Genomic DNA, 12,826 nt, shown 5'->3' on the forward strand with positions numbered 1-12,826 from the left:
GATGTTTTGAGAGATTAAGTTCGACAAGTTTGTTCCCTCAATACTGTTATTATTTTTAAACCTCACGCTCAACAATATTTAACTTTAATATCTTTAGAAAACTTATCGAGCAAAACCAATGAGATTGTATTTTAGTGAATTTTTGTGCATGACATGTGATTCGTAAATTTTTCTCTCACTTTATAGAAATAAATGAATAACTGAGTGTAAATAATTCACTCGTCAGAAAATTTATAGCATAGCACTCAAATACTAAGCTGAGATCTCACCCTATGAGTTTGATCTGGTCTCAACGCAGCATCCGCCATTGCTTCTCCGCCAGTCAAACGAGCTACAGGAGCATCAGTGTCGTTTCTTTTTTTAATTCATATTTATTTTTTTAAGTGGTTTATTTAATTATTTATTTAATTGTTCAAAGCTTTTACCATTAAGTTTACATACAAAAATTGCATTGAACGTATACATTTTAAACTAAATCGAAAAAGATCAAACTTAACTTTATTTATTGCTATTGTGTCGAGTATCGCTAGATACGAAACTTCTATTAACACAGAACTTTTGCTATCGCTAGAAAACCTTCTACCGTTAAAAGGTGAGTTAAAGTTTACATCAACTTTACAATAACCATACCTTCAACGCTCCCGACTTCTTAGGGTAACTCGACCATTACTTGACCATCATGAATAGCAACAACCACTACTATGGACAGCAGCAGCCCCGGACGATTCCGGATTTGGTGGCCAGTTTGGCTTCCGAGAATGCCAAACAGCATTCTCAGCATCATCCCCGGTACTACAACAACAATCTCAGTCAAGGCGGAGGAGGTGGAGGGTACAACAATATGAAACATTACAATAACTATCAGGTATGGCGATCTTGAACACCTAGAGGTTTTTGAAAATGGCGATCAGATCCTTTGTGCTCGTTTTTACTTGTAGTTCATTTTATTGACGACAATTATTGGTTTAAGAGAACTCATTGTCATAATGTTTTCTTTTTTTATCATTTAAGAAATTTTCCGAATTCGCTCAATAACGGAAAACATCAACTTTGGAATTTAAATTTAATGATTAGCTATGTTTGCTTTTTAATGACAAGTTTTTTATAATAATCAACAGAAACTGAACACTGAATAGAATTTGGTACGCGGAAGCGATTAACCTTGCATTTATCAACCAAAACCGACACTGATTTTTTTCAAGCGTTCCAATAATTTCACAAGAAAGAGATTATATCCCAGCATATATGTTTATACAAAAGTATTTATTGGAATTGAACCATCAACGGTTTTATGACATTTTCAAAAGATTTGATTTGAATTCAAGAGTTACGAGACCCTCCAGTACAAAATCATTCATCAAAACTCCACAAGAAAAAAAATAATCGTACTCATTTCAATGCAATGCTTCCGAAAAGGGGTTTGAGATATCAAATCATTAAATCAAAATATTCTGACTTATAAAATTGCACTAGGGAACAGCATTTTTGGTGCCAATGGTTTAATAACTGTTTCGTGGAAAATTTTGGTGTCCTGAACTCGAATTTTTTCTCCAGATTTTTTCTATAAGCTCTTGTTTTACTGATATGGCGTGTCGAAATTTTGCAATTGATCGATTTTGAGTAAAATTGATCATTGTTATTTATTTAATTTACATAGTATTCCGTCTCACGACATTGGTCATTAAAAAATGATGAACTAACAAAATTTTATGAAAAACAAATACTGATTTTGAATCTATTTATTACTCTCCACTCAATGAAGGATTCAGATTTTGCCTAGATATTATAGATTCAGAGATACAGTTGCTTTCAAAACAGAATGAAATCGCGTGAAGCAGCGCACTCTCTTTCAACTTTGACCAGCTGCCATGTCGATCCAGGTTAATACTTTCTCATGAAATTTTAACAAAATCTAGTTAAACTATCCAACTAACACACTACAAAATTTGGAGACTGTACTATGACTGGAAAAAAGATACAGCTATTCTTTTAAAAAAGAGATATTTGAGATTGCCTCACAAAATTCACTGTATTTTTGACAACTTCCACTTGTACCTGGCCGAGTTACATCAAAATCGATTGACGCGATCAAAAAAGGGGACCGGTTTGAAAATGTGGTTGATTATTTTTCAACAGGCGATTTAATTTTTTTTTTTACGGATGTTTGTATGGAGGATATCTTAATCATGTTTTATTAGATTTTTCTTTAACAATTTCAAATTTTCTACTAAAAATATAGTAAATTGATAAAAACTGCATTCCTGCTTTGATTGAAAATAGAAAATATTCAATAAGAAAGAGAATCTAACGAAAGAGCGAATATAATACTCACTTAAAGCGGTTGTACTCCATTTATCCAAAAACCATTGCCCAGAATGAAAAATCCCCAGAATTTCAATCGCAAGAAAGAACCATTCCCCAGATTTTTTTTCCCCAGACGAACCATTCCCCAGAAAAAAATTCGCCAGAATGTACCATTTCCCAGAAATTTTTTCACCAGAATGAACCATTTACCAGAATTTTTTTCGCAAAAAGAACCATTTCCCAGAAAATTGAAAACATTTATCCTTACTAGAAATTATTCAAAAAAAAAGGAATTGTTACAAAAAAATTGAGTTTCATAACTTTATTCTTTTGTGGCAAAGCCGCAACCAACGAGGATGAAGGGGCTGAGGCTGCACAAAGCCGCCGAAGCTCCCAAATCCGAGGTGGCCGTCGGAAGCGGCGGCCCCATTACATTGGTCTAGGTCTGCCGGGGCTTCCTAGGTCTGCGTGAAAGCTAGGGGTGATCCCTTAGCCCCATCCGCCACGGGATAGCGTGAAGGACAAAACTTCTTTCAAGTTCGAACGCGCAGCGTGAGGAGTCGGATACCATAACGGTTTTTAAAGGACCATGGTTGGCAAACCACAAAACATAATATCGGTTCTGAAACAATTTTAGTTGGAAACTTTCAAACAATTGGTTTCATTTTATAAATCATTTTGAAAAATTTAATTTCGAATCATTTGAAATTCAGAATTCATTAGATTTAACAGCACAAAAAAAATAAATACAAGAGGAAATAATCTGAGATTTGTGTCATTCTGAGAAATGTTCTATTCTTTGGAAAAAAAATTCTGGGAAATGTTTTTTCTGGGAAATTTTTTCTGGGAAATGGGTCATTCTGGGGTTTGATTTCGGGTATTTGTCATTCTGGGGAAAAGTCATTCTGGGCAATAGTTTTCGGGTAAATGGCATACAATCCTTAAAGTTTATATGAATCAAATTATTAGAATTATTGCAGGTCGTTTTTTCTTATTTTGAGCTCTGTTAAAAAATTTCTATTCTCATTTTTGGTGTAAATTTATAGTTTAGTGAAAGAAAAATTTCAAAAAAACATTGATTACTATATTGTCTATACAAACATCCGTTCAAAAAGAATTAAATCGTCTGTTGGACAATTATGATCCTCATTTTCAAACCGGTCCCATTTTTTATCGTGTCAATCTATTTTGATGAAACTCGGCCAGGTACTTTATCAATCATTTTAACATCTTTTGGCCGAATTTCAATTATTTTCAAAGGAAATTTTCAAAAATACAGCGAATTTTGTGAAACAACCCTAAATTTCGCCTTTTTACCAGAATAACGGTATCATTTTTTCCAGACATATTCCAGTCTTAAAATTTTGTGGAATGTTAGTTAGATAGTTGAACTAAATTTTGTGGAAATTTCATGAAAAAATACTAACGCAAACAAAATATGCAGCTGGTTATAATTTGAAGCGAGTACGCTGATTCACTTGATTTCATTCTTTTTGAACGCAACTGTCTATAGCCTAAAAAATATAAAATTCTACAATTTTTAGAAATTTTGATAGAAAACATTACAGCTATTTTCAGACAATGATGAAGAAAGTCTTCGAATATTTTATATTAAAGATTTTAACTCATCTATGAATTTTGTTGAAGACTGCGAATCGATTTGACTTATGCTCTTAGAAATATCAAAGATTCGAATTGGGATGAAATTTCTTGAAAATTTCATTAAGATTGCCATAATTTGCCTGATTGAAAAAATAAACAATAGGAAAATTTCTAGAACTTTTTTCTTAGAAGTCAAAATTATTCACAATCTTTGAGAAGGTTTATCATTAAATTAAACCTTCAATCTTCAAATCATTGTAATGTTCTACAGTTTCGCCCGAAAAGAGCTCAAATTGATTAAATCAATTTTAACCCATTTTCCAAAGTTATTTCGAAAATAAGAGCTGTTATAACAAAAAAAAATATATATGAAATCAGCGCCTAACATTAGTTTTGGTCCTTTAGTACAACTTTTTGTTTATCATTATTCCTCCTAAACAAATAGAGATCTTTTTCGCTATTAGTGCCAATGCCAGCGTCACTAAACGAAACAAATTAAGGTTGAAAAAAATATTGATATAATTTTCGGGGCAGTCGTTTCGGTTCAATTAATTGACATTATATTTGATATTTGGTAAAAATAGTTAGGTCGGAACAACTACCAAATTCGTGTTTATCAGCAACCCCTTCGATTATTTTTGGAAACGCCGAAGGGAGGCAGTTAAATACCGTGAACTGGGGGAACATTGATCACTTTTTTAATTCATTTTCGAATATTTTCAAAGGGGTTACTTTTTTGTTACACTAAAAAGTTTTATAATAGTTACTGAGGTAAGGAGTATAAAGCATGATCATTGATAGCAGAATATTAAAACGACATTAGTGGCTATAACTAAACGTTTGTTAAAAAAGCAGATTTCATGTTTCAGGGTAACTTTGGTCACTCTGGTTTTAACGAATCTCGACATTTTCAATAATATTGTTTTGATGCAAGTTAGCACAGAAGGCTTAAAACATCAATAACATTTATTTTTTATAAGGGCGCAATTGAATTTTTCAACGTTTTCTTACAAAAACAAATATACTCAAAAGATGGACAATGTTGCTGCATACATATAGGGGCAAAAATTATAATCATTATTATAATCATATATTATAAACATTTTTCAGTATTTTTTAGCCTCAAAAACAAATGAAATTTTACCATAATGCAACTTCCTAGGTCCTCCCACTGATCCTATGTGTTTTTCATTCAATCTTAACCATTTGTTCTATACAGGATTTCTCAAAGAAAATGTCCGTTTTTTTTAATATCTAAAAATAATCATAGAAAGACCATAAAAATAACGCAAAAACTACACCTATACAAAGGAGAAAAATTAAACTTTCATATAAAACATCCCATTTGCTTCTAAATGCTATAGAAATGAATGACTTGAAGAAGTTAGAATCCAACCAAATACAAAAAAAATAAATGCTATCATTTTATCAGGAGAGGGTTTTGTTTGTGAGTTTTTCAAAAAAAAAAAAAACAGATATTTTAAGATTTTAAAACTGCATTTCAAGTAATCTGAACAAAATCGCCAACTACAAACCAAATTTAGCCTATTTGAAACTCAATTTATAGGCTTTCGAACGTAGAAAACAGTTTTCAGATATTTTAACTTCAGACTTAGTTAATGAAAGCAAAGCTTTCATGTTGATCAAAGTTACCCCGGTGATCAAAGTTCCCCTTGTTTACGGTTCTGATATTTTGATAAATTATTCGAATACACTCGTAGAGCTCTTTTAGAGCCAAAAATATACTATCGCGTTTGGAATTTCAAATTTTTATTTCAAATTATATAATAAGATAGTATGCAATTTTTTTGCACACAAGATTTTTCGAATGGGCGATAGAATCGAAAATTTATTCTTTCTGTCCTCAAAAAAAAAACCGTCAGATCTGTCAAAAATGGGTGAAATTTTAGCTACATCCTGCTTGCACTAATGCAAACCATCACCCAAATTCGGCAGCGCTTCCATCACCTATTAATTGATTATTTGAATTATTGTTTACTATTCCCTCTTCTGAAAATTATTCCGGCCTTATGTATTTTATTATTTTAAATAAAATATGATAATTTTAAATTAAATAAAGTAACTGATTGCTTTAAAATAGCTAATTCTTATTAAAAAGGCAAAATTTCAAACCTAAACTGTTTTCCAGAAGAATCCAGAAGAATCAATAATCAGCTTCACAACTGTAGAAATCAATTTGCTTTGTGATTTTAATTCAAATGCCGAATCCTCAGATTTGCTTTGAAACAATCAAATATTATTTCATTGTACTCCACTTTCAGAATGGTTTTTTCATAAATAAGAAATATTTACCTTAAAATCGATAACCAAAATTTGAAAAATCCTCAAAATGCATCGTTCTCTACACGGAAAAAAATGTATTGATATATCAAGAAAATTACGAGTATTCTAGAACATAAATAAAAAGCACATTAATATGTTTGGTTCCGACCCAAAAATTCGATCAAGCCAACCACCAGATGTAAGATGTCACGAAAAGATAAATGGTTGATTAAGCGATGCAAAGAATCCAACAGGAATTTTTAGTCGATCATTCGTATCGCTGTTTTGAATAGATATATTGAGAAGCTTTTTCCATTATTATTTTTTTATTGAGAGCTTCTTCCATGAGAAAGAATTACTGCTTTTTTCCTCTAAGTCAGACTAATTTCTTGCTTGTTCATACGAAATTCGAAGTCTAGTCGAGCATCAGTGCTGTTTGAAAACTAGCTAACAGATTGTATTATCTAGACTAGGAACAAATAGTCAAATCTACCAGCTATGCACTTATTTTAGCAAAAAGCACTTGAGAAATCCTCTACAACCAAATCAACTGTACATAAACACTTATCGCTAACTAACTTGCCAGATTTTAGTTAGAAAATTTTCGAACTCCACCACTTGGTGAAAAATAACATGTCGCAGAACTCTTGCTTGACTCTGCTGGAGTTTGTAATTTCGTTAACTATTATAAACTTAGTGGAAATTAAATCGTTAACAAAACTTTGGAAATTAATTCGCGATTAGCGTTTTTATGCCATTGCTATTGCCTTTGGTGGTGTTGAAAAAATCTGAATGATTTTGACTTTTGACTAAATTTGAATTCAAATTTTCAATCATTTCTTGACACTATGTATATTAAAATGTTGCATAAAATAAAAGATATTTATTTACTTTTAATTCAAAATGCCTACAGATATTGATTAACAGACAATTATGCTTTTCAGTTTAGATTTTTAAAGTTTATTTAATAAATTGTTTACGCATTCTTTCTTGAAAAAGATGAATAAATAAATATCAATCAAACAAATTGTACACTTTTAATGTTTTTAATCCAATTGGAGTTAAAAAAAACCCAAATAGGAAATTCTTCAAATGTAAGCAATGCAATCTGTGTTCCAAACACGTTCATCAGCAAGTGATCGCACTCACATCCAGCATTAATATGTTTCGCAGATGTATGGCAACTTTTACCAGAAGCAGCGTCATGCACCGTATCAGAATCGCTCAAATCAGCAGCACCCGAACGCGCTGAATCAGAGCAACCATTTCTTCTCTGGGCCAACAAATGTCAGCTTCAGTAGCTCCTCTAATGGTGGAAATAGTGGAGCAGCTAACAAGTCGCTGAATTCTTCGCTGAACAGTACCACGGGATCAGATTCAGGCAAAAATTCAACCTTTTACAGCAGCAGCAACAGTTCTTCTAGCAGCGGATCGACGAATAATCTCAGCCAAGGTGTTGCTAACTCTAGCAACACAAGCCAGTGCAGCAACTCGAGCACAACTTCCGCCTCAGGTGGAGGAAACACAAGCGGCACCGGAAGTCTGCTCAACTGCTCCTACGGCAACAGTATCCATCCTACTATGGATCAAAAGGACATGGTTGTGCTACAGATCAGCAACCTGGACCCGTCGATCGATGAACACAAAATGCATCAGTATTTGCTGTGCCAACTCAAGTCGATCACCCCGGTGATTTCGTTAACCATTGAAAGTCCTTCGCTGGCGAAGGTAAAGGTGCCATCAACACAGGTATCGCTTGGTAAATTTAATTCCACGTAGCTATTTTTAAGCTTGAAATAATTATCTTTTCAGTTCGCCAAACTAGTGGTAGCAAATCTGCACCGAAAAAAGATCGGCCATAAACGCATGGTTGTCTCCTACATCAAGGACCCTTCATCGGCAGAATCCTCGGCCCTACGTTGCCAGGTGGCTGGTCTCCTCAAAGATGTCCCCTACTATCGGCTGCCGATAAATAAATTTCGCGAACTGTTCCAATCTCGCTTCAAGTCATCGATCAGCGTGCTCGATCTGTACCGCATGCCGGATGTTTGCACCATTACGGTCGACAAAAATGACGAGAAGCTCATCTGCCTGCAACCGGATGTGATTAACTCGCTGCAAAACAATCCACTGGTTGAATCATCTCAGCACAGCGTGCCGTATTGCATATATCACTTCAAGCAGGAGAAGGAAAAGGGCTGGGCCGAGCAGGAAATCGAACCACTTCCGAATGTGATGATGAGTATCAGCCAGCTCCAGTCCGTGATATATTCGCTGCTAAAAACGCACAAAGATGACATTCCGGTGGCAAGTATCCTGTATTGCGTCGAAAACGAACTGCAGATGAAAATACTTCCGAACGAGCAGGGAGTTCCGCTAGAGCATCTGCTGTGCTGCATCCGGGGTGTACAGATCACGAATAACAACTTCGGGATCAAAGTGCTCACTTGGCTGGATCACGAACTGAACTCGACCAAGGATAATGATGGTGAGTAATTATTAACTATATTTCTCCCCACTTAGTTCAAGGATTTTTAATAATTTAGGGAAATAAGGCGTAAATGACCCAAGTAACAATTTAAGTTTTAAGCCAACCTTCACTTCTATTTCCTAAAGCTACTTTATAAGCAAAAGCGCATTCTATGCTTTTAAAAAACGAACACACACATATAGGATCTCAGTGATTCTACATGTTTCTTTGAAGAGATCTAAATTCTACTTAAGACTAAAGCGCACATCTTTCAAGGATAAAATGGCTAGCATTTTTCTTATGCTAACACCACCAGCCCACAGAAAGAGTACTATGTATGCCGTGCCCGTGGCCCAAATCTCATCCACGATTTTTTGCAGAATTTTGAAGTAACGTTTTCATGAGTAAATTTCAACTTTTAGGTTTGTATGGGAAAAATGAATTTATACTGAAAAATCAACATCATTTTTGTTTCTTCTGTGGAACCGAGCCTGCTGATGGTTTTTGTGTCAATTTAAAAATACTCTTAAGAAAATGTTTCGCTGAACAACTTTGTTGAAGACCGTTACTTCGTATCTAATTAGAGAAATAAGTTATTAGCTGTTTAGCAGGGTTATATCTTTTCGCTCTGAAAAACGATAAAGTCAATTGACATCACTGCTGGAGCCTCGCGAAGTATTGCGTGAAAAATAGTTATGCAATACTTTGCTACACACAAAAAAAAAGCATAGTAAAATTACTAAATCCGTGGTTTAAACGAACAACAGACGACCATATTTTTGAGTCAAATATGTTTTGTTGTTTATAATACCTTACGCATAGCTATTTTACCATGTGCTCAATTTGGCTGCGCATAGTGAATTCGACTGCGTTTTAGTAAAATTGTCAATGAAATGATGCATTGTTTTACTTCGTCCCTAGTAAAATTAATATGTTTCATGATGAAACTAGTATGTGTTATGATAAAGATTAGGAGGAGCGAGGAGCTTGAAATAGTAAAATTACTATGTATGTTTGTTTGTTTATTTGCATGCATGCATTATGACATTATTTGAAACATGAAAATTCACACTTCCGACACACGTCGGTCAATGTTAGTGTGTTTTCCCGATGCTCTGGAATGATTTTCAAAGTTATGTAACTATAAAGCAGCTCAAAATTAGTTTTTTTAACAACCGGGTTTGATGATTAATGATCCTGAATTAGTGTAAACAACAAGAATGTTTACCATAGTAAAATTATCATACGCACTTATGTTTTTGAGTCAAATATGTTTTGTTCTCAAAAGTACGATGTGCGTAGTATTTTGTTGATATGAATTGGTGCCACAATGTCAAAATTACTATGAGGACGGTAGTTGTGATAGAAATTATGATGAAATAATCATGACCATAGTATTTTCGACAACAAACATTGAGAGTTATCGAAAATTACCAGATACATAGTAATTTCAATATTGTTTCATGCGCACTTTCACAAAATCGATGTTAAACTTTTCGTGGTTGAAAATACTATAGCGCTGAAATGGTAAAATTATCATGACAGCGTCTTTGGGATGACCACTCAATTTTTTTCCGTGTAGGCACCCAGCAGTGATGCCAATTGAAATTATTATGTTTCATTGCCAAAAGACATACTTCCAATCAACACCTAATTACTATTTTGTGTAATAAGATTCGAAGTTACGGTCTTGGACAAAGTTGTTCAGCGGAAAATTTCCTTTAACGAATTTATAAATTGGTACAAAAATCATTAGCAGTCTCGGTTCCACAGAAGAAACAAAAATGATGTTGATTTTTCAATACAAAATATACAATTTTCCCATTCAAGCCTAAAAGTTCAAATTTACTCGTATAAACGTTACTTAAACATTCTGCAAAAAATCATGGATGAGTTTTAGACCAAAACGAAACTTTTTAGACCCCAGGGTTTGAAAAATTCAAAAATGACCCCAAATCGACTCAGTCTGTTAGCACAAGTACTTTAAAGATAACATATGGACCAGTTTACCCTGACTTAACAACGTCTTTAAAGCTAACTAGCTGACCCGGTGTGCTTTGCTACACCTTCCAAAAATAAATGTAATTTGTAATAATTTATTCAAATTTCGATTTTTGTAAGCATGTTTTTATATCAAACCTCATCATAGTTAAGAATCAACAACTTTGAAATGAGAGCTGCAGCTGAAGTTCCAAATTGCAATTCAAAGATGGTATATATTATCTACTAAAACTTGATCTCTTAACTTGTTTTTCAAGATCTGAAATTTATAGTCTATTTTTAAAGCTTCATAATGACTTAAAAAATGTCAAAATTTATGGATTTTCCACCTTTTTTTTCCCAAAGTGGGAAGTTACGAACTTCTATAAAAATATTTGTCACGTCTATTTTTGAGTTATGCCAAATATCCGTACGCAAAAAAAAACCTTCTTTTAAAATATGATCTCTTCTTTGAGAAGCTGTTTATCTTTAACTTACATGGGAGCTCCCCCATCTTTTCAAATTTTGTCCCCCACTACTTGAAGAAGGTAGGCTGATTTACCCGGCTCGAGTTTACATAAATTTCTAATTGAAAAAAAAATCCCATATTGGAATTTATTGCATATTGTACTTTATGGAGATCGAATTTTGAAAACCGATCAAAAGCGTGAATCGGGACAGTTTTTTGAGTATATTCCTAATATTCTTTATTATGAGCACTTCCAGCTCCTGATTAGCTTTAGAATTTAGATGGTGTATTTTTTGTAGTTGAAAAAATACGCTACAGAAATTTGAAAAAAAAAGATGAAGAAGATTTTTAATAACCATTTTCAAACAGCTTTTTCCATCATCCTCGCCTTTCGGATCAGTTTGAATATCTATCCTTTTTGCGCAAAAATTATGTTAAAAAAATGTTTCGTTATATGCCAAACTCGTGGACAAGAGACATTATAGCTTGAAGTTTTCCCGAACAGCACTTATCATGGTATGAAAATTATCGATTTTAAACAGTGCAAATTTCTTTGGGGCAAGTGTAGATGCAATGCTTATTATCAGATGCGTCAGAGTAATGGATTTAATGTATAAAATGGATTTAATACGTATTTCTGATTGTTTGTTTTATCAAGTTTCATTGATATATCTGCAGTATTCCTGCCGTATAAATTTATGTTTGTTACTTCACTTTTAATGAATGCTGTTCAAAGCAAATGACGTTCATTCTCTCATTTGAGAATTTTAAATATCCGCTTCAGTTTCAATATTCGGAATACCCCTTCTGGTCTTTTCAATATTGTTATTGTTTTGAACACTTTAAGGGTATACTAAAAATTTCTCATAAAAATTTTGCTTACAGTTGTATATCAGTTCTAAAGTCTCACTTTTCCAAAAAGAAGCGGATCAAAAGTCTCTTTTATGTAGCCATGTAACACAGAACACTTTTCATGTTAAGTACTTACTTGAATTGGTATGTAAGTAAAAAGTACGGTGTTTTTTCAGAATTATTCAAAATAAAAAGCTTCCATTTTCATTTCTAGATTCGTTTCAGTTGTATATTTGGGCCGAAGTAACAATTTCTAGAAGAAAACATAATTTTTTATTTGTTTGTAACAGAGAAAAGTTGAACGTTTGAACATGCTCTATGCTCTAGTGTACCTTGGAAGAAAATTCTTTCGGAAAATGGATTCCCTCAATAAAAATCAGTTTATTCCACTGATACCATTCACTTATGCACACGTCAGTCCTATCTTATCTAATTTAAAGAAAAGGCTCTTGATCAGTTCATGTGTCGGATCGGATTTTTTTTTATCTTCTTTAACTTTAAATGGCGCTTGATAAAACTTCAGTTGAGTACATTTTTACATGATAAACAAAATATTTCCGATCTACCTCTGTAGAAAACATCTTATTCATATTTCTTTTATCAATATGATTCAAAAATAACCTTGTAGGCGAAATGGGTTTAAAAAATTGTATGTAAATTCTATATTTTTTGTATTTTTTTTTTCAATTGTCCGCAAAGTGTCATACCATTATATCATTAGCATCAGAACTAAATTTTTATTTTTTAGACAACAAATGCTACCTACATTAACAAGAACTAAAAATGGGATTATTTTTGCAAATCTTTCAATTGGTTTTGATTCGATTGATAAAATACCAATCCGTGTCACATCTAGGCGTCATTTA

At 33.2% G+C, this 12,826-nt stretch overlaps 1 protein-coding gene across 1 annotated transcript in view; it reads left to right on the forward strand.

Moving 5' to 3' along the window:
• Window positions 1-333: 333 nt before the first annotated feature.
• The window catches only part of LOC129748794 (meiosis regulator and mRNA stability factor 1), a 59,793-nt gene continuing 47,300 nt past the window's right edge, over window positions 334-12,826 (forward strand). The window contains exons 1-4 of the mRNA XM_055743547.1: window positions 334-592; window positions 654-865; window positions 7,363-7,938; window positions 8,002-8,677. Coding sequence (XP_055599522.1) covers window positions 680-865; window positions 7,363-7,938; window positions 8,002-8,677 — 1,438 coding nt within the window. The 5' untranslated portion in view covers window positions 334-592; window positions 654-679. The remainder of the gene's footprint in view (window positions 593-653; window positions 866-7,362; window positions 7,939-8,001; window positions 8,678-12,826) is intronic.

Source organism: Uranotaenia lowii, chromosome 2 (genome assembly GCF_029784155.1).
Source record: "Uranotaenia lowii strain MFRU-FL chromosome 2, ASM2978415v1, whole genome shotgun sequence".
Lineage (NCBI taxonomy): Eukaryota > Metazoa > Arthropoda > Insecta > Diptera > Culicidae > Uranotaenia > Uranotaenia lowii.